At 40.0% G+C, this 23,236-nt stretch overlaps 1 protein-coding gene across 1 annotated transcript in view; it reads right to left on the bottom strand.

Moving 5' to 3' along the window:
* Positions 1-7,333: 7,333 nt before the first annotated feature.
* TMEM40 (transmembrane protein 40) overlaps positions 7,334-23,236 on the bottom strand; it is an 18,439-nt gene continuing 2,536 nt past the window's right edge. Inside the window, exons 2-10 of the mRNA XM_015825385.2 lie at positions 18,388-18,448; positions 15,716-15,808; positions 13,861-13,896; positions 12,188-12,220; positions 11,531-11,599; positions 9,258-9,329; positions 9,105-9,179; positions 8,861-8,923; positions 7,334-7,716 (exon numbers count right to left, since the gene is read on the bottom strand). Coding sequence (XP_015680871.1) covers positions 7,697-7,716; positions 8,861-8,923; positions 9,105-9,179; positions 9,258-9,329; positions 11,531-11,599; positions 12,188-12,220; positions 13,861-13,896; positions 15,716-15,776 — 429 coding nt within the window. The 5' untranslated portion in view covers positions 15,777-15,808; positions 18,388-18,448 and the 3' untranslated portion in view covers positions 7,334-7,696. The remainder of the gene's footprint in view (positions 7,717-8,860; positions 8,924-9,104; positions 9,180-9,257; positions 9,330-11,530; positions 11,600-12,187; positions 12,221-13,860; positions 13,897-15,715; positions 15,809-18,387; positions 18,449-23,236) is intronic.

Below are 23,236 nucleotides of genomic sequence, written 5' to 3'. Positions count from 1 at the left end.
TCCGGAATCGTCCGGATCTCGGGGGGTAGTTCGTTCCAGAGGGTGGGGGCACCCACAGAGAAGGCCCTCCCCCTGGGGGTCGCCAGCCGACACTGCTTGGCCGACGGCACCCTGAGGAGGCCCGCTCTGTGGGAGCGTACTGGTCTGTGAGAGGGAATCTGTGGCAGAAGGCGGTCTCGGAGATATCCAGGTCCGATGCAAAAGTTTTAGAACTCTCTCAATATTACAGGATTTCAAGTGTAACTTCAGCTGCAATTTTGTGGAATCTTGCCCACAAGTAAGCTTGTTGAACATGCATAGGCTATTACTATTCACTTTCTTTTTAACAGTTTCATTCACCAATAATTTGGTTTTTGAAAAACAAAAGAACCAAAAGAACAAAGCTTTGTGTGCTAAGGCACGAAATCTCACATGCACTTGCGCCAATGTTATCTAGTTGGGTAATGAAGCATTCTGCAAGCAAATAACCAAGCTCAGAGAGCAAAAAAGACTCACACGTTATTCTATACAAGATGAAATTAGTTAAAATACTCATCAGACAAACCTGTATAGCACCATAGTTAAAAAATATTATGGTTTAAAGCAGGGGTAGTCAATCTTGGCTCTTTTATGACTCGTGGACTTCAACTCCCAGAATTCCTGAGCCAGCACAGGAATAATCCAAATCAATACATTTCAGAGAAGTTGAAGTCCACGAGTCATAAAAGAGCCAAGGTTGACTACCCCTGCTTTAAAGCATTGGATATTTTCTTTCTTTTTTTTTTAAATAAATTTTTATTGATTTTTATAATTAAACAACAAAGATTATGATGCATTTACATACATAAACAAAAAAGAAAAAATAATCCAAATCAATACATTTCAGAGACGTTCGGCGGTCCCCGCCATGCCTCCACCCTCATCCACTTTCCTTCCTCCCTCTAACCCCCGACCTCTCCACCTTCCTCCTTACCACCTATCTACAAAAGCATTGGATATTTTCAACATTATCCAGAAAGTCAACTCAGGGCTGAGCTCAAACGTTGCATATCAAAATACCCTTACTTACCTAACTTTAATTCTTACCTAACTTTAATTCTTCACCAGCCGAGAGCCCAGGGTCGGGGTGGGGGGTGGCGGTTATTATTAGGGAAGGCCTGGATCCAAGGGAGACCACTGTGCCGCAGACTGCCGGTTGTGAATCCCTAGGTGTGAAGTGGGGTCATGGGAGGCAGCAGGGCGTGCTGATTGTATACCTGGCTCCCTGCTATGTATCAGCAGCCCTACCCGAGCTACTCAGTGTGATAGCCGAGATGGCGATTGAGACCCCCAGACTGTTAGTCATGGGGGATTTCAATCTGTCATCGTTAGGTGAAGCATCTGAGGTAGCTCGGGAATTCATGGCCTCCATGACGGCCATGGACCTGACCCAATTAGTTGATGTCCCTACCCACACCGGAGGACACACACTGGACTTAGTTTTTGCCTCCGGCCAGTGGCTGAGTGATCATGGTTTAGGGGAAATGATCGTTGAGCCCGTCATGGTCAGATCACTCTCTCCTTCGGCTGGCCTTTCCTACCGCTACACCCCACCACGGGTAGGCGGAACCAGAAGTGACAAAATGGTTCCGCCCCAGGCGCCTGATGGACCCTGAGAGGTTCCAGACGGAGCTTGGGCCAATACCTGAGACCTTGACCCGCNTGGTAAAGTCCCATTTAAGGACTTACCTAGTAGCGATAAGAGCGGCGAAACGCAACTATTTCTCCGCTCTTATCGCGTCTGCAGGTAACCGATCTGCCGCCCTGTTTAGGGTGTCCCGCTCCCTCCTTCATCAGAGGGTCCGGGATGTCCCTTTGCAGGGTCGGGCAGAGGAATTTGGGTGTTACCTGCATGACAAAATTGATCGGATCCGGGCCGGGTTAGCCTCCGATTGGACTAGTTCAGGCGGGCCAATGGAGGCAGGTCTTGAGTCCATTTTATGGGAAGAGTTTGATCCTATGACCCCCGAGGACATGGACAGGATGCTGGGACGGCTGAACACCACCACATGTTTACTGGACCCGTGTCCCTCCTGGCTGGTACTGGCCTCCCGGGAGGTTACACGAGGCTGGCTCCAGGGAATCGTAAATGCTTCTTTGAGTGAGGGGTTCTTGCCGGCTGCCTTGAAAGAGGCTGTGGTGAGGCCCCTCCTCAAGAAGCCCTCCCTGGACCCGGCTACTTTGGCCAACTACCGGCCTGTCTCCAACCTTCGCTTTCTTGCGAAGGTTTTTGAGAGTGTGGTGGCACGACAGCTCCCTCAGCACCTGGAAGAAACTGTCTATTTAGACTCGCGCCAGTCCGGCTTCCGGCCTGGGCACAGCACGGAAACGGCATTGGTCGCGTTGGTTGATGATCTCTGGAGGGCTCGGGATAGAGGCTGTTCCTCTATCCTGGTCCTGTTAGACCTTTCAGCGGCTTTTGATACCATCAACCATGGTATCTTGTTGCACCGGTTAGGGGGGTTGGGGTTTGGGGGCACCGTTTTACGGTGGTTCTCCTACCTCTCGGACCGGACGCAATTTGTGTTGGCAGGGGGGCAGAGGTCAACCTCGAGGCGCCTCACTTGTGGGGTACCACAGGGGTCGGTCCATCTTTAAGTCTCTATTCTCAATTCTATATCCATTTATCTGTTTTATTTGCTCCTTCTCTGTTGTTTTCTGGGAATTTTTTTTTGTTGTAGAGTTAACTTAGAAATAGATTGATTTATACTTTCAAAGTTATTTTGGATTTCTTTATGGTTTAAAGTCATTGTTGTTTGAATTAGTTGCAGTATACTATATATCTCCTCCTGTGAAGTATTTATGTTTTCTTGATATGTTCTTTCTATATGTCTCTGATCCATGATGGCCAAGAATTTGAGTTTTTCTCTTCCTTTCTTTTCTCTGCAAATAATTTTAGAGTCCCAATTAAATAGATATTTGTAATCCAAATAGTTCAAAAAAGATTTTTTCCCCCTGAAATTTATAATTCTCTCTTTGTCTACAGCCCAGATTATTGTCTTTTTTTGTCAAGGCTGTTCTTTGTTGTTAAAATTTTAAAGATCACAAACACAGATTAGCTTTTTCCAGGTTTTGCCAAGTCTTATATTAAAGTCATAGCTGTCATAGTCTTCATCCACCATTAGGTGTCAGCAACTATTTGTTTTTCAATTTCCAGAATAAATGATTATCTTTAAAATGAGAGTCTTAACCATTCAAACAATTTTAGATTTATCCAGATTTAAGTTTTAAATTTCAGGTTTTATATTTATTTCACTTCCATATGTTTTGATCCTCCATAAAAAGATTAATTTGCCACTTCCGTTAGCATAAGGGTAAAAATCCCCGTCCTTCCCTTTCAGAGGTATTTTGCTTCTTGGGAATCTTTTCCAGGAAATTAAATGTTGAATAGAAAAGAGAAGATCGAATTCCTCATCCAGTTTCAAGCACGCTGTTCACAGTTGTGCTGGTTAGTGCTTTTGGGCTTCAGTTGCTAGTAGTTTGGGCTGGTCAATGGAATATGGCCAGCCTTTCTCCTGTCGGGTTAGAAGGCTTTCCCCAAGTCGAACAGAATGGCCGCCACCATTCCAGAATCACTGGAGCACCTTTCTTTATCACCTCTCTGGGGCGACTTAGACCCATTTAGGGTCCCCAGGCAGGGCAAAATTAGCCGCGGGGTTGCGGAGAATCCACAAATCTGTGACCGGTCACTACCGTGCAAAACCGGAAGTCCTAAAGGAGCCATTTGTTCTGGACAGCTTGTCCAACTTCTTCAAAGGTTTTCCACCAGACAACATTGCCTCTGGATAGGGAAATGAAGTGGTTGTGCATGCACACACAGAGGCAGGCAGCCTATGAGAGGCACAAGCAGCTTCATACTGTTACAAGCTGCGGTAATGCTTGTGAAGGTCCTTGTGAATTACAAAGCATTTCTTTCAAATGCTCTAAGAGTCTACTTAATTGTTCTAAAGCAGTGGTTCTCAACCTGTGGGTCGGGACCCCATTTGGGGTCGATCGACCATTTCACGGGGGTCACCAAGCAAGGCTGTCCACCATTTTTTTTGTCCACCATTTTTTCCCCGCCATTTTTTCCCCTTTTCCGGCGGGTGCCTTACCTCCCTTGGGCTGGGCCAGCTGGTGGTTGGCCTGCTCCGTCTCTGCCGCTTGCCAGCTATGCCTCGGCCAGCACAGGGGGCGGAACCATGCATGCGCAGCGCTCCCAGGCAGGGAAAGCCCTCGACTTACGACCGGTTTAGTCCTCGACTTACGACCGGTTTAGTCCTCGACTTACGACCGGTTGGGGTCGCGGCATTAAAAAGGTTGAGAACCACTGTTCTAAAGAAACTCATAATAAATGTGTTCTCTGAAGTGTTACTGCATTCATTTTCTTCCCCCACTGAATTGGATTTATAGTCCTCCTGGCATGAGATGGGACAGCTTCAAAAGCTTCAGAAAATTTTTATCTTAGGAATTTATCTTAAAGTGAAAACTGCACCTCTCTAGTTGAATTTACAATTGTGGGGGAAGCTAGATAAACAGAAGGGGACTTCAAGAGAACTTTAAAACTTCTATAAACATCCATAAGAGAAAATTGTGGTGATAAGTAAACTTTTCTTTCCTGTGATTGAATTCTAATTTATGCATAATGTATATCTTTTACATGGATTAAATAACAACAAGAATTAAAAGCTAGATACAGATTGTAAAGCATTTTCATAGAATGAATGGCGGTTAAAGGAATCTGCACTGATTATATTGATGCTTATGAAGAGTGAGCAGATTGTCATACTGCAGGATCCAATCTCAGTCGGTCACCGCAAACAAAGGTGGTTTCTTCTGAGCTTTTGGACTCATGCCTGGAGCCCATCTTCAGGGAACTTCTCTCTAGCCAACCCAGATTGGATCCTGCAACATTATCCTGGGACATGTATATTCACCTTTATTTGCAAGATTGTCATTCTATTGAAATATTTCAGATCACTGTATAATTGCTGCAGGAGTTACAGAAGCCACAAGAGGGAGCCAAAGACAATATTATATTTACAAGATTAGCATTTGAAAAATTGTTCTCTTTTTTGTTTAAAAAAGTGGGGGGGGGGACGTCTGTGATTTCTCAGTAAATGTATACATAGAAGATTATAACTTATATGGAGACCATTTTCTCATCCTTTAAAGATAAAAAAATAAAATGTCTCCTGAATATAGGAAGAAAGATGGAGACTCAAAAGGATCTGGACAATCTAGGGTATTTAAAGAATCAGAATTGGAAGAAAACCGAAATAAGAGGACTTACATTAAAAAAGTGTCAATCAACACTCAAGACATATCAAAATTGAAAGAAACATATGAGAGTCTGAAAAGAGACCAGGAAACTCAACAATTTAAAAATTATGAAATAGAAGATGTTTTGGAAATGTCAGACTCTCAGCAAAGGGAATTAAATTTAAGAACTAAAAGTTGTTTGGTCTATGGGTTAAGGCACCAGGCTAGGAATAAAGAGACTGTGAGTTCTAATCCTGCCCTAGACCTGAAAGCCAGCTGGGTGACTTTGGGCCAGTCACTGTCTCTCAGCCCAATCCACCTCTCAGGGTTGTTGTTGTGGAGAAAATAGAAGGCGGAGGGAGTATAAGGTATGTTTGCTACATTGAATATAAAATTATAAAGACAGGATAAAAAAAATAAAAAATAAAAAAGCAGATGTAGAAACCAAAATTAAAGAGAGGCAAGCAATAAAAAGACCTTGAAAAGTGGAGTTATCTTGGTAAGAATCAATTGCGATTATTAAAATGAATGTATTATTCAACATCAATTACTTATTTTTTTCAAATGACACCAATCAGAAGTTCAGAGAGAATCTCACAAGGATGGCGAGAAACATCAATAAATCCATATGGAATTGGAAAAAGGTTTAGAGTTAAAACTCTACACGAAACCAAAGAGAGAGCTCATATATAAATTCCAAATTTAAAACTGTACCATAAAACAAGATGTTTATCACAGATAGCGGAGTGGGTGAAATCCCCTAATAGTAGAATGGCAATTTTGGAGGGGGCTGGTTCACAGCCAATCTACTTCATAGATTCTTATGGGGTATGGAAACACAAAGAAAGATAAAAACTTAAAAGGACTTATTATTAGGCAAAGTTTGATTAAAAGTATGGATTGCCACAAAAGGAATAATAAGCTCAATAATTTCATCCTTAGTTTCTCCTTCAAGTGCTTTTCATGTTGGACACAAGTGCAGTAAAAGAAAGGTGCAGATAGTTGTTGACTTACAACGATTCGGTTTAGCAACCATTAGAAGTTACAATGGCACATTGAAAAAAACGTGATTTATTACCAATCCCAGTGATGGGATTCAGCCGGTTCACACCAGTTCGGGAGAACGGGCAGCTAAATTTACCTGAATTCGGAGAACCGGCTTGCTTCTGGAAGTCCAGAAGTGCACCGAAAGTGCATGGACACCACTTCCGGAAGTCTGTTCTAGGCATCGAAGGTCTGGAGGAGGCCTCCCAGGCCTAGAATGGTCTACTGGAAGTGCATTGATGCCACTTCCGGAAGTCTGTTCTAGGCATCGGAGACCTGAAGGAGGCCTCCCAGGCCTAGAACGGCCCACCGAGGGTGCATGATACCACTTCCAGAAGTCCGTTCTAGGCACCAGAGGCCCAGGCCTACATCACATAATAGAACCGTTTGTTCAGGTATTTGAATCCCACCACTGGCCACTTTTCAACCACTGCAGCATCCTCCCAGTCCCACAATCAAACATCAGGCGCTTGGCAACCGACAGTTGCAGCATCCTGGGGCCATCTGATTGCTCTTTGCGATCTTCCCAGCTGGCTTCCGACAAACAAAATCAATGGGGGAAAGCCAGATTTGCTTAACAGCTGCACGATTCATTTAACAATCCTCGGTTATTGTCATCAAATGAAAACCAGATGGGTTCTCACATGTTCACAACTTTTGACTTCCTGTTACTTTCATTTGATATTTTTTTCCAACACTGACATAATTTGAATGGTTGCTAAACAGGGGAGTTCTTAAGAAAGGACTATCTATACCAGGGGCCAGCTATGCTGGCTGAGGAATTCTGGGAGCTGAAGTCCACAAGTCTTAAAGTTGTCAAGGTTGCAGACCCCTGACCTATACTAAGGCTAATGCTAATAAAGAATTGTCATTGTTATTAGATAAATGTTACCACTCTTTGGCAGTATCGCATTGTTCCGAGCCTCATCAAGGGAAGAGAATAGACATTGGAACTCTGAAAGAGCTGCGGCACAATAAATCCCTCTCTGGTAACACAGACACAAAGTCCTAAAATTCAAGGAGAAGCCTTGGATAGATAAGTAACTTTATTGCAGTACCAGCATCTCTAATAATGATAAAAACAGCTTCTAAAGAGCCTGAAATTCTAGCTATATCATATGTATGTCCCAAGGTTTAAATCCTGAGTTGATTTCTCCAGCCCTTTCCTTGTAAAGGACAGCTTGAAAGCCATTTCCCTTCGGGCTGTTGTGGAGCTGTTGATGACATCTGTGCTGTGTTTGGATGGCCCAAGCTCTTCATCCCATCTTACCAGCTCCACTCCTAGGACCTCAATTCTTTAGTCCAGACATTTATATTGTTTTCACATTGTTACATTTGTTCCTGCCATCATGAAACCAAACAAGATAATTTCAGTGCTCTTGAGATTTCGGGCTTAGTTAAGCTTTTTGAACCCTATGAAACAAAAACAAAGAAAATGATTAGTTTTTAATTACTTATTAATATATCCTTGCAGATGAACATTTAAATATACATTTAATAATCATTTGATTTAGATGGGGTTTGTGATTCTCCCAGAATTCCTGGCTCAGGAATTCTGGGAGTTGAAGTCCAGGAGTCATAAAAGAGCCAAGGTTGACTACCCCTGCTCTAAACTGAGATTTGTGTAGCCAGAGATTATGGAATAAACCTTGTTGGATCCAGTTCTGGTCACAATGATATAAAAAGAGCTCAGTCCTTGAAAAGAGGGCAGAGAAGAGCATCAAAGCTAGTAAAGGGTCTGGAAACTAAATCCTATGACAAACGTTGAGGGAGTTAGGTATGTCTCTAGCATATCGAAGAGGATTATGAGGGACATGATAACAGTCTCCCAGTTCTTGAGGGATTGTCACAGACGATAAGGGGTGGATCTATTTTCCAAAGCATAGAGGGCAGGGCAAGAAGTAATGGGTGGAAGGTCATTAAAGAGAGATCCAACTTAGGAGAAATTTCTTGACAGGGAGAACAATGAATCAGTGGAATGGCTGGTCTTCAGAAATTGTGGGTGCTCCATCACTGGAGGCTTTCAAGAAGAGACTGGACAACCATTTGTCTGGAATGATATATAGGGTTTGAGCAGGGGGGTGGACTAGGAACAGAGGTCCCCCTCCTTTCTGGCTCCACAGACTAGCAGCAGTGGAGGCAGTGGTGGCGGGCAAGGGAGAGGGGATGGTTTCATGCATACAACCTAATCCCATGCATGTGCAAATAAAGCTTCACTGCTCATCCACCGCTTACACAACCCGGTTTCCAACAGTCTGTGGACCGGTCCTGGTCCGTGGACCTGGAGTTAGGGACCCCTGGATTAGAAGACCTCCAAGGTCCCTTCCAACCCTATTAATCTATGTTCTATGATTTGCACAAGCAGCTAAGCATAAAGCATGGTTTACAAAGCAGTTTATAAAGAATGGCCTTCTTTACAAATGAGGTATATCCAATCCAAACAAGTCATATTTGGTTTATACAAAATGGGAATCCCTGTCAGTGGAAACCTTTTTCTCAGTATGACCTTGAAAGTTGCATAGGGTTTCAAAAAGGAACAATAAAAGAATAGAATTACCAGGCATTCTGACTCTTTGAATAAGGGGGATGAAAGATTCCAGGATACTTCGAATGCGGTGCACTAGTAGAAAAGAAACAAGAATCCGCTGTCAGAAAAGCGACCAAGTAGGTAATTAACTTATCAGACCATTACAGTTTGAGATATTGAAGAATTGCTGTTTCTGTCATAGTGATATCTTAAATTAAGAATATAAGGCAGCTTGATTTACTACTGCATAAATCAATACAGATGAAACACTCACCAAGGCCAAAATATATTCCTGTTGTTTCTAGGGCTGCGAAGGTCATCAAGCCAATTCCAGTGGAAACTGTCCAGTCTACAGAAAGAAAGAATGAGATTATATTTTGCTCTCTCTTTTTCCATGTGAAATCAATATATTGTAATATTCACTTACCATTATATTTATAATAGCAGACTAATAACATTCCAACAGCAAAACAAATAATGACAAAATGGAAGAATTCATCTGAAAAAAATAAGAAAATATTCAAGGCTCTAATTTAATGGCTGTAATTTCATATATTTCCATGAAAATAAAGGTTTAATATTGGAAGTTGTATGCGAACATACAGTGTGTGCGTTTGCGTGTATATACATATGCATACACGTACATACATATACACACACACTCATACACGTACATATATATGCATAACATGAATATTTTTATAATTTAAACAGCAGTTAAGTAGGTTAACTAACTTCACCCAGAGTCAATAAGGAAAATACTTCCCCATGTACATTAAGCAGAGAACTTGAGTGAAGTTCTCAAGATTACACATTGTGGGAGAAGGAAGTATATTCTGTTTACACACTAGTAGGTAGCCTGAGCTGTAAACATATTAAAAATATGATAATTGCTGATCAGTTTGAGGGACTGCCTGGTTATATCAGACTGCTCCATTAAATCTGGCAGAGTGGGCGAGTTGTGGGTTCCACTGGTGAGAGACCAATATTTGATAGGTCACCAGGAATGTGCCTTCTCTGCTGTGGTGTCTGTCTTATGGAACATCCTTTCCATTCCCCCCTCCCAATTAGATTGGCCTCATCCAGTGATGGAATTCAAATATGTGAACAACTGGTTCTTTGGGTGGATGCTGCTTCCAGAAGTCCATTCTGAGCCTGGGCAACAAAAAATTAGCTACCGGTTCTGTTGAACTGGTGCAAACCGGCTGAATCCCACCACTGGCCCCATCCCTTTTGATATTCTGAACATTCCTGAAGACTTGTTTATGTTCACCACGATATAAAAAAGATGTTGAGACTCTGGAAAGAGTGCAGAGAAGAGCAACAAAGATGATTAGGGGACTGGAGGATAAAACACATAAAGAACGGTTGCTGGAATTGGGTATGTCTAGTTTAATGAAGAGAAGGACGAGGGGTGACATGATAGCAGTGTTTCAATATCTCAGGGGTTGCCACAAAGAAGAGGGAGTCAAACTATTCCCCGGAGCACCTGAAGGCAGGACGAGAAGCAATGGATGGAAACTACTCAGAGAGAAACAACATAGAACTAAGAAGAAATTTCCTGACAGTTAGAACAATTCATCATTGGAACAACCTGCGTCCAGAAGTTGTGAATGCTCCAATACTGGAAGTTTTTAAGAAGAGACTGGACAGTCATTTGTCTGAAATGGTATAGGGCAGTGGTGGCGAACCTATGGCACGGGTGCCAGAGGCGGCACTCAAAGCCCTCTCTGTAGGCACGAGCGCCGTCGCCCCAGTCCTAGGCATTCAGCTGGGTTTTATAAAACCTTTTTGCTTTAGGCCTCCACCGCCGTGTGCAAAAAAAAAAGAAGGATCAATCAATCAATCAATTTCAACTTCTCGCGGGAAAAAAAATCTTGCAAAGCTGGAATTGATTGATTGAACTTTTTACTCCCAACCAGTCTGCCATTACCACCGCAGCCACACCCAGCCAATGGGCCACGCCCAGCCAATGGGCCACACCCACCCAGCACCTGATGATGCATAAGTGGGTTTTGGTTTGCAGTTTGGGCACTCGGTCTCTAAAAGGTTCGCCATCACTGGTATAGGGTTTCCTGCCTGAGCAGGAGATTGGACTAAAAGACCTCCAATGTCCCTTCCAACATCATCATTATTATTATTATTATTATTATTATTATCATCATCATCATCATCATCATCATCATCATCATCATCATCATCATCATCATTATCATTATTATTATCATTATCAACATCATTATTATCATTGTTTTCATTATTATTTTCATTATTCATTATCATTATCATTTCATCGGATTTGGTTTCTATTGTTGAGGTAGCCATTTTTATTCCTTTGATTGCCTAGGATTTGTACCTTTGGTTTTCTGTGATATTTATTGATATGGATTTTTACATTTGTGATTTTTAACATTGTTCTTTTTATCTCATTCCTGTGTGCTGCCCAGAGTTGTTTTTAGTGAGATGGGCAGCTGTATAAAATTTTATTAATAAAACAAATAGAACTGCTGAAAGCTTTGCATGGATATGATTTGCACCTTATCTTTGTTAATGTTGTGTATAGGGAAAATACAAGATATTGATGTTATTTTTTTATTTAGTTATGACAGTCTAGGATAGAAATCTAAACATCAGGGCTTATGCCTTGCCTCACAGAGAGAAGAATTTGTGATTTAAGTTTGTGATCAGTTATATTCTTACCATCTTTCCGAATCCTTGGAATCCACCATCTTGGGTGTTGGATTGTGTGACAAATACCATCTTCACATACTGTGGGAAATGAAATTTGAATTAAAATGTATGGTTTGGCACCCCCAAAAAACCCTCAGTTAAGGCACTGAAGCTGACAAAAATCTGTTTACCCTCAAGCATTATATTAAAGATACTGCCTTTATCAAATAGGCTCGATAAAGTTCCCTGGACTTTCTAATACAAGGAGAAGAACTATTGTTAGGAATTTCAGATGCCAGTGAAGTGAAGGCAGCAACTGAACCCTTCTAGTGGCATCTATCAATTACTGTACAGGCTCTTTCTCTTCCTATACATCAGGAGGATGCATAGTGCTCCCCTGACTGACTGGATGAACAGCATTAAGAACAAACTTCTAGATTTCCTATCCCTGCACAGAGAAGGTAAATCAGAGAATTTGTCCCATCAACGGTTCCTTCAAAAGAGCCAGTATTTGAGATACATACAATATTTTTGTTTTTTCAAAAATGATGTCCCTTCTGATGAGAAACCACCAGCCAAGGGGGCTTAGGTTTTTCATATCTTAGACAAACAACTAACATATGATACAAATGAAACGTACATATCGTGCAAAAGAAAACATATAGAATTTTAAACGGTTATATTTACCAACTGTAGGTGTTCCTTCTGTCCTTGTATTTTCTGATAAATAACAAGTTTGCATTTTAAAAAGGCATTTATTTGGTCAAAAAAGGACTCATTTATGCATATCATGTTTGTTACAATAGAACTGAGGAGCACAAAACGGTAGTTCTCCCAGCTGCCTTGAGCTATTTGAAGTAAGTCCATATGAATTTTTTTTGTATAAATAAGTAATAAAGAAAGATCTGGAGAAATTACTATGGTCTGCAACAGATCAACATGGATGCCTATTATTGGTAGAGATCATATTGGACTTGTGATATTCAGTGGTGTTCTATTTATTGTTTTCTTAAATAAAACATATTATTTAATATTCACTGTAATGAAATAATTCTAAATATTATTATAACATTAAACAAAAACCTTAGGCTAGCCAAAATTCTTGTGGTGGATTGTCATAAATTTTCTTTAGCTCTGAAACACAAACTTTCTTAAGCTCAGAACCTTTAGTTTTAAATGTATGACTAGTTCAATAATCTAGGCTTTTTCTTAAAAAACAAACTGTTTAGAACCCACAAGCCAGATTTGTTTAGTGTGTGTGTGTGTGTGTGTGTGTGTGTGTGTGTGTGCCAAGAATGTGTGGATTATATACAGTAGAAAGTTTTTTTTCAACCACAAAGATCTGATAGTCGTGAAATTATCACTTATATCACTTTTCACTTTTACATCACTTTTCTTGTTTATCACTCTATTGTGATTCTAATTCATTGACTCAAACAATTATATTATCTTTTAAAAGATGCAAAAAACAAAACCTTTGTTGCAGTTGCCACTGGCGGATTAACACCAGACCAATAATAAAGCAGAAAACAAAAACTAATCAGGGAACTGCCAAGGAGAAAATCACACACCAACCAACACTGGCAGGGCAATCTACTGTATATAAATAGACAGCAAAACCCACCCTCATTAACACTGATGATGTTATCTAGTCTGACAATGAAACGTCTGCAACCAAACAACTAACCTTACAATACCCTAAAAACTGCACTACAGGGAGCAATGACAGACTTTAAAATATATATATAAAAAAGCTTAACTGAAACAAAATTAATGACCTTAATTTAATGAATAATTGTAGTCCAGTACTTCTAGAAGGTTGGGGCAAAGTTGCACTGAGCACCTTTCCAGAGCTGCACCCCTGCAGGAGATCCAGTGCTGAACCTTTGAGTTTCCTGGCTGTACTGCTCTTCCAGCTTGTTTTGCTACTTGCTTACTGCACAGGGCAGAGGGAGCAGGAAATCGGGGAAGCCAAGAGAATTTACTTCCAAATGACTTCATTTGTTCTCTTGGTCTCTCAACATGCCAAATAGATCAGGAGGAGATGGGAGATGCATGAAAATGGGCAAGGCCAAAGTGGCAGAGAGGAAAGGATTGGGCTGTGTTTTTTTTTCTTCCATTCAATCATGTCTGCTTTTCAGGGTTACTGCAGTTTTCTTGGCAAAGTTTTTCAGAAGTGGTCTGTCATTGCCTCCTTCTTAGGGCTGAGAGAAAGTGAGTGGCCCAAGATCTCCATGCCCAAGTCAGGACTAGAACTTATGGCCTGATGTCTTAACCACTACACCACCGACTCTTTGGGCTTACTTAGAAGCCCTCAGATTCTATAACAAAAAGCAGAGCTTTTGATGTGAGCCTCATACCTGTTTCAGAGTATGGAATAATTTCACTGGACAGATCTAAAATGACAAAAATATACAAAATTGACAAATTAATGCATGTCTATTCAAAATTGCTCCAGCTCATGCTGGGATTAAAACATGGGGATTTTTCAAACAAGGAGAATTTGAGAAGTAACAGAAAGATTTTCATAGGAAGGAAGGAAGCTGTATTATTCCAGTCATCCTTCACTGTTGTTATTTTACTCTTCAGCTTTCACGAATCTTCAAAACGTGATGACAAGGGGAAAAAAAATCTGGCCTGTTTTCAGAAGACTGCAGCCTATTTGTGGAATTGCTTTCTAGGAAAAAGGCTGATTTGAAAACAAAGAAAAATGATTTTATGAGGGCAGCAGCCATCTGGACTTGCAAAAAAAAAAAAAAAAGATTTATCCTTCTGAAGAGCTACCAAGGGCCAGATTCTGGGATGGGAAAGAGGGAATAGGAGTCTGGGTCTTGCAGGAAGAGATGGGAATTCTAGCACTCTTTTTCAATGACTGCTTGCAAGCATATTTGAGACGGTTCCCATACAGTGATGAGCTTATGCGGGTATATTAGACCTTTCTGCCCATTTCAGAAATGGTATATGTACGTGTGTGTGAATATGCTCGTTACACAGATAGTCCTTGACTTACAGCCATTCGTTTAGTGACTGTTCAAAGTTACAACAGCACTGAAAAAAGTGACCTATGGCGTTTTTCACACTTACAACTACTGCAGCATCCCCGTGGTCACATGATCAAAATTCAGGCACTTCACTTGGCAACTGGCATGTATTTATGACAGTCCTGGGGTCATATGATCACCATTTGTAACCTTCCCAGCTAGCTTCCAACAAGTAAAGTCAATGAGGGAAGCCAGATTCCCTTAACAACTATAATGATTCATTTAACAACCCTGGCAAAAAGATCATAAAACGAGGCACAATTCACTTAACAACTGCCTTGCTTAGCAGCAGAAATGCTGGGCTTGATTGGGAACATAAGTGGAGGACTTCCTGTATCTGCACACATGCGCACACACACACACACACACACACACACACACACACACACATTCCCTGAGCTGAAATGACGGGCACCCACTTTTCTACACAGTCAACTGCCTGAAGAGGTACAGAATGTTTTTTCTGTGCTTAGTCACAGCAGGAAACCAGCAACCCACAATATATTGCTCAAAAGGGAAGAATCCACTGTTGCTTTTTCTATCTTTTAAGTCTTAATTCTCACACCCTTTGATGTTGAGATGGAGGAGGCTCAGACTTAGATATTAACTTAGACCTAAACTTAGACTCTAAATGACACTACTGAAAAATTGCTGTGTTCCATCTGCAGGGAGCCATTTATTGATTTGATATCATGAGGAAGGAAGTTTATGTCACTTTTCTTTCCCCTGGTTCTGCCCTCTTGGAAAAGCAGAAAAAGAGATGAGCATGAGTTTGAATGAATCTATTTCCTTGTACCTCCCCCCACACACATACCCGAAATCTTCTCCACAATCTGTGAGCTAAGAATGCCCACTAGGCCTCTGAGGCCTCAATCCTGGTAATATAAACATAAGAACCAGTTTATTTTATCACTGGAGGTTTTTAAAAGGACAGCTATTTGTCCGGAATAGTATAGGCCAGGGGTAGGCAACCTTGGCTCTTTTATGACTCGTGGACTTCAACTCCCAGAATTCCTGACCCAGCATGGCTGGCTCAGGAATTCTGGGAGTTGAAGTCCACGAGTCATAAAAGAGCCAAGGTTGCCTACCCCTGGTATAGGGTCTCCTGCCTGAGCAGGGGGTTGGGTTAGAAGATCTCCAAGGTCCCTTTCAACTCTGTTATTCCGTATTTTACCTTGTTGTGGACTTTCTGTTAACTCCCCTAAAGAACTTTTATCTTCACTTTCTTCTTGCATTTCTGCTTTTTTATTCCGTTTCTGTTTCCCGCCTTTGAAATGATGAAAAGAAAAAAATACTTTAAGAATTTACTTATCATGAAGCAAGATGGAAGATGTGCAGTTTTACATACCTGCAATAGCTGCCAGCAATAGGCTTGACCAAATGTTAATAACATTCCTCTGGTTTCTTGCTGAGGTTGGCTATCTTTTCAGGGCTTTGCATCTTGAATAACTTAGGAGATCCCTAAGCAGTGGGTGCACAACCTTCCTCAGACCACAGACGAAGAAGGCCATTTTTAATTTTAATAAGGAAATGCAATTCATATGAATGTACTTTACCTTTTTCTCCCTTTGTTACATTAAAATTACATTTTTGGAAGGGTTCTGGGTATTGGACTCAAGGCTTTGGGCCTTATGTTGTACTTTTTTTTTCCTGAAGCTGACTGCAAAAATCAAAAGCCACTCTGTAATTTTTTAGAGTCGACAAAAATGGACATCAGTGCAATAAAACTATAGGAAACACAGCCGTTGGTTTCACTCATTTACTGTTTACTGCAGAATCTACAGATTACTGAACTCACTTATACTTAGATTGGACCTGCAGATTTGTAATACTGCTGGCATCCCAGAATACAAAAGTAATGTTTCATGTGACTGTTTCATTCATTTAAATGTTGATCTGTCCAGAGAGTGATTTACATCCAAATATTTACATCCAATTCAGGAATGTCTAAATTTAGAATTCCAGTGGGGTGTGAAGCTATTATCATAGCAACCTAACTCAAACTATGGTTTAAAATAGCTTTTCCCTCCAAATGCTTGTGGAAGAAAATGCTGAAACAAAATGGGTGTCTGCTTTTTGGAAGTGTTCATTTTAGCAAAACCAGGCACTCAGCATATAAAGTCTGCCTACTATCCGGTCTGCCTATCTTTGTATGAATATTAAAGGAATGTTGTGTAATTGCACTGGCGGATGGTTAATTTAAAAACATAAACAGTTCTATTTGTTCCCAAACCAGTTGCTAATAACTCGGTTTGTGTTACCTTGCTGTGCTGCTTTTTGAGGTGAAGCCGCAGAATCTGAAATATTCATTGTTGTGGTATAAAGACAGAAAGAGATTGTACAAAACAGCTTAACTCCTTAGTTCTTTTTCATTCCCCTTAACAGCAATAGAGCACAATAGTCTTGCATTTGATTTTTTTAAGGACAAGAATTCTGTTGTGTTCTTTAGTGCCACATGAAGCTACACTGAAGCACTGATTAGGGATTTGGGTTACATGTGCTCTTATGTTAAGAATTTAGACTATTCTGACTTCTTTTTCCTTATACAGGTAGTCCTCAACTTACAACAGTTCATTTAGTGACCATTCAAAGTTACAATGACACTGAAAAAAGTGACTTATGATCGTTTTTCACACTTATGACCATTGCAATATCTCCATAGTCACATGACCAAAATTCAGACACTTGGCAATTGACTCATATTTATGACAGTTGCAGTGTCCTGGGGTCTGACAAGAAAAGTCAATGAGGGAGCCAGACTCACTTAACAACCGTGTTACTAATTTAACAACTGCAGTGATTTACTTAACAACTGTGGCAAGAAAAGTCATAAAATGGGGCAAAATTCACTTAACAAATGTTTCACTTAGCAACCAAAATTTGGGGCTCAATTGTATAATTGAGGACTACCTGTATAATTGCTTTTGCATGTAGAAAGTCAATAGGCTATCAAATGAAGACTACATTCCTACTTATCTGGGAATAAGATCCAATTAAATCAGTAAAGTTTATATTGAGTACAAATTTATTAGAATCGTTTGAGCGTGTATAAACTTAAAATGCTTTTAAGACATCCTTCGGACATTCCGATGAAGGAATCCCGTTCATGGGATTGTCCATAACTAATGCATTAGATTTTTTTCAAATGATCTATTTTCATCCTACGTGATAGGAAATATTCATTGTGCAAAATAAGTTGTGTATGAATCTATTTAATTATAGAGGGGCAGTATTTTCAAGTGAAAACCTGTGAGCGTGAAGCAAAAACTTCAGAAAGAAAATCTGCAACAGCTGAATAAGCAAATTAACTAGCAATGCTATTATGTAAATTCTCGTATGTTATGGGAATAACCTGTTGGCCTTGCTGTTTAAAGGCAAACTCTTTAAAACTCTAAACTCTTAAACTCTGTATGAAAAACATAGGGAGAGCTAGTGAATAATCCTTGTTGGAACTACAAGAAGTGGGTGTGTATCTTTCTGTGTCAGAGAATCAATCATAAAGCAAATATGGGGTGGGGTGGGTGGGGTGCAGCAAGTCACAACCAAGTTATGGATGTTGTGTGAGATGTTGTTCCAGGCCACCTGACTCCTACCATGAAGAGCAGTCCCAACGCACCACCTCTGATGCAGGCCACATGGAAATGAATGTGGATTGAGATTGAAAGGAAAACAATAGTTACACTTTCACTTTCCTGTCAAGACAAATGGTGGCCCTTTAAAATATAGTTTTCAGTTATAGTTAGCTTGGATCTATTCACTTCTTTTCTGATCTTTGAAGGCAGTTATTTCTGATTAAGAAAAACAAAATTTCAGAACCAGGTCTTATTTAATAGTGTCAATGCTCACCTTTGCCCAGAGGATTTTTGGACTTTAGTCACTTTTCCAGGGTGGAGGAAGATGCTAATTCCTAAGGAAGGAACCAGAAGCAAATTTGTAACATGCTGGGACCATTTTTATCTTTTTAAACATTCATAGCACATTTGATTAATTTTTTTAGTAGCTTTTTATCTACCAGTACTCATGTGTGAGGAATTATCATAAAGTATCAGAAATAAGTTGGAACAGCTGTTGTGAACTCTGCATTCTCCAGATGTTCTGGAATTCAAATCTTCTATAGTGGGATTGGACTGGAAGGACAGACCTTAACAGACCAATTGCAGGAAAGACAGGTAGGGCTGAAGTTCCCTGCCATTGTTCACCAGTTAAATTCAGAACTGAAGACAAGCACACAATTAAACACACAAGGCAGTTTCTCTTCAGATTTATATTGGTATGATTTATAAAAAATAATAAAAGTGGGAGGGAGGAAGGAAGGAAGGAAGGAAGGAAGGAAAGAAAAAGAAAGAAGGAAAGAAAGAAAGAAAAGAAAGGAAAGAAAGAAAAGAAGAAGGAAGGAAGGAAGGAAGGAAGGAAGGAAGGAAGGAAAGAAAGAAAGAAAGAAAGAAAGAAAGAAAAAGAAAGAAAGAAAGAAAGAAAGAAAGAAAGAAAGAAAGAAAGAAAGAAAGAGAAAGAAAGAAAGAAAGAAAGAAAGAAAGAAAGACTTTCCATCTCCCTGATAAGGCAATTCTGGGCAGTTTACAATCTTGTTTCATTTCTGAAATCAGCAACATCATCTAGGGCTTCTCTGAATTTTACTCAATTAGTCTTGATTGAACCCATGAATCCAGACCTTGCATTTGATCTCATGTGCTTTAGAGGAAGAACAGAGATAGTGCTGGGTGTTGTGAGTAAGCCTGAATACCCAGATCAACACATTCATTCTGTTTCATATAATATTGTTCATTGTGTCTGGCTGAGGCTAAATATTGCTTACATCTAAACAGAGGTCTAGCACAACTATCATATGGGGAAATCAGGAATCACCTTTTAAAAATAATTAATCTGTCCACATTTTAAAAGTGATAACTTTTTCAAAAATGATAAATCTGATCATCTTTTAAATAATAAATCTGACTACCTTTTAAAAATGATAATTCTTTTTAAAATGATTGATCTAACCTCAGGATTGCTAACAGATAATAAATCCTGTTGTTGATTTATTGACCCTTTTCCTAAGACATTCCTGCAACATAATAAATTGACTTAAATTTGTTGATAACTACTGAATTTGTTATCGCAAACCACCAGGAAATCGAGATACATACATTACGTTTTTGGACCCATGATATTTAAAAATGTGGGAAAACTTTGTCTGAAAAATTAACACAACAAGCTTTAAAAAACTAAGGATAGTTTTATTCAAAGTGGCTCACTAATTGTATGAAATATTAACACACTTTTTATAATGTGTGACAACTGAACAAATACATTTCCAGATAAAAACACTGAATAAAGATTTTTAATTTTTGTAGTTCTCATTGAGAGAAGGAATATATACAATCCTTCTAAATTTTGGGTTGTTTTTCTTTATGTTCCTTGTCCAGTATATATATTTTTTTCTTTCAAATTCTGTTGTTTTTAACAAAAACAATTATTTTGTTGCAAAAAAGGACTGACACTCCATGCAGAATCAAATAATGGTATCATGTTTACAATGAAAGAAACACATCCTCATCATCCATAGAGCATATGCAGATTTAATATGCATCTAAGGTTGGTATTATATGAAAAGCACTGTAGTTCCATTTATTCTGTGATGAATTATGTTCAAACTAATGCTAAATATTGTTTTAAACCTAATGTGGTAACAATTCTGTATTTATTTATGAGAAGTAGAGGCCTCCCTACTGGGGGGGGGGTAATCCTAAAAAAACTAAAAAAACAATAAAAAGAAATTTCCATGCATCTGGACAAACACACCACCATGACAGAATCATAACTGATAAGGCATCCATAAGCACCCTAAAATGTGGGTTGAACAGCCAAGTTTTCTAAGACTTCTGGAATATCATCATGAGATGAACAAATGGATCTCTGAAGAGATGTTATTCCAGAGGACAAGCACCATGACAGAGAAGGCAAGGACCTCTTCACTCCAGAAGGCCATAGAACAATGGCAACTAAATGCTCCTTTCAGGTTATAAAGGTATCTATAGAAGACTACATATAAATAGCTCAGAGTTGAATTGTGAAGTCCTTGGTGCTCTCTGAACTTGGTGGTTTGCTTGCAGACATTTTGCTACCAGATTAGTTAGCAATGAAGATGTAAGGTCCCAGAACCCTTCAAAGATATTAGCAAATCTGGTAACAAAATGTCTGCAAGCAAACAAACATTCATGGTTAGAAATTCATGATTAGTAAGGGACTTCTTGCTGAGCCCATTCCACTGGGGATGGACTCTGGACTGTTCACTTCCTGGCAGCTAATTGAGAAAGCTGAGGGCTGCTGCCAGCCTCTTACACAGTGGTTCTCAACCTTTTAATTCCGTGACCCCAACCGGTCGTAAGTCGAGGACTAAACCGGTCGTAAGTCGAGGACTAAACTGGTTGTAAGTAGAGGACTAAACCAGTCGTAAGTAGAGGACTACCCAACCGGTCGTAAGTAGAGGACTTTCCCTGCCCGGGAGCGCCACGCATGCATGGTTCCACCCCCTGCGCCGGCCGAGGCGTAGCTGGCAAGCGGCAGAGATGGAGCAGGCCGACCACCAGCTGACCCAGCCCAAGGGAGGTAAGGCACCTGCCGGAAAAGGGGAAAAAATGGCGGACAAAAAAAATGGCGGACAAAAAAAATGGCGGACAGCCTTGCTTGGTGACACCCGTGAAATGGTCGATCGACCCCAAATGGGGTCCCGACCCAGAGGTTGAGAACCACTGCTCTTACAGGTAACGTTGCTTAAGTTGATTATTTACATATCAGGATCCCAAGGCTACAAAATGCTTTATCAGCTAGTGATCTATTTATTTGCAGGGTAGGGGGTTTTCTCACCAGGAGACCATGAATTCCAGTCCTGTCTTAGACAAAGCTGTCTGGGTGACTTTGGACCAGACACTCTATCTCAACCCTGGGAAGGAGGCAAGGGCAAACCGCTTCCGTACAATCTTGCCAAGAAAACTGCAAAGACTGGTCTACATTGACTCAAAGGCATGCACAAACATAAAAAAAAAAACCCCAATAAATTATTTTTCCTACTTTTTTCTCCCTCTTGTCAGTTTAATTTAATTGATTTGACTTTAATTTTTGGCTATAACCCAGTTTGGCTGACCAGAAAATATATAATAATGAAATAGAAGTGAGATAAACCATAGGCTTTATGGGAGATGCTGAGAGGTGTGTTGTTGCAATTATCAGCAAAATACCCTATGAATATGTCCCTGGGCACTTTTCCACTGCTATAAGTTTCCTCTCTAACATAAGTTTCGTTTCCTATGAAATGCCTGTAGTTCTTTGTTCTTTGTCCATACAATGAGCTCATTCCCTCTGTTAAGTTTCGTTTCCTGACTTAAGTTTCATTTCTCCTGTTAAGCTTACCTTGNGGTCTAACCCTCTCTGATAACAACAAAATAAAAAGGCCTTATTTAAAAGTGTGTGGTTTGCCTGGAGAATGTATGGAATGAAATATTTGTATGTGGAATTATTTATGCAAGCAGTTAGAATGAAAATGAATGAGTTAATTTGCTGAGACCTAAGTGTGTGTGTTAGCCCTCAAGCCCTACCCCCCACCCACTCTCTCCCAGGCTGTGAAAGAAATAATGAACTGTAGAATTTATTGTTGTAAAAGTAATTGAAAAGTAATAGTACGTGTTTGCATGAGAAGAGGTTTATGAAGGAGATGGAGAGAGTGAGGGAGGAGGAGGAGATAGCTAAGGATGAAGGATGGATGAGAAGAGTTTTATGGAAAGGCATATGACTGAGAGAAACCTATTTTTTGGTGATGAGTTTCCCCCCCCCCTCTCTCTTTCGGCTGGCTGTGTTGCTTTACAAGCACGAGAGAGGGGGGGGGAAGAGGGAAGCTGAGCTGTTCGTTTGAAATTTTTTTTCCTCTGCTTAGAATTACGACTTGAGCAGGGTGGAACAAAGGGGAAATTTGATATCCACTCTTGCTGCGTAGCACAAACGTCACCCATTGGATTATATGGGTGATATTCTAATTGGAACACCAAAGACTCAATCTAATTGGCTTTCAGAAATACAACATGATTTAAGTCTTTATGGAATGCAAGTTGCCCCAGAAAAAATACAGTTGCATTCTTCTTATTTTACCCCAGCTTTTCTTCATTTGAGCCTACCCAAAATTATTTTATTGGTCAATTTACAGCAATTGTTAGGCATCCTCTTTGCCTACAAATTTGCTCAGTCCATCATTTGATTTAGTGACCAAAGAAAAACAACCTGAACATTTTATTGTAGTTCCATCTGGAGCACTTGCCACAGTGGAACAAATTAATGACATCTTGAATACTCAATTTGTGGACAGAATTCCACATAAACATTGTCAGTTAACACTTTTGATTTTCCTCCTACTAAATTACCTACAGGAGTTTTAGCTGTGATAAAAGTACAAAAAATATATTGTATTGAATGACTTTATTTACCCCACACCCCATCCCAAAATGTTTGATTTTTTATCCAGGTGGTTGCTGAAATGATAACCTTAGGACGCACACGAGCTTACCATCAAAATGGAACTGATTTAATTAATATTGTTTTTTCTATTCCAAAATCTAATTTTCAATTTTATTTTCAGGATAACTTATCTCTTCAATGTATAGGCTGTATTTCAAATCACCTGCCTAAAGATCTTTGACTTGCTTGTTTA

Source organism: Protobothrops mucrosquamatus, unplaced genomic scaffold (genome assembly GCF_001527695.2).
Source record: "Protobothrops mucrosquamatus isolate PMUCROS unplaced genomic scaffold, P.Mucros_1.0 scaffold2613, whole genome shotgun sequence".
NCBI classification, from domain to species: Eukaryota; Metazoa; Chordata; class Lepidosauria; order Squamata; family Viperidae; genus Protobothrops; species Protobothrops mucrosquamatus.
This window is presented reverse-complemented; position numbering and strand designations above follow the sequence as displayed.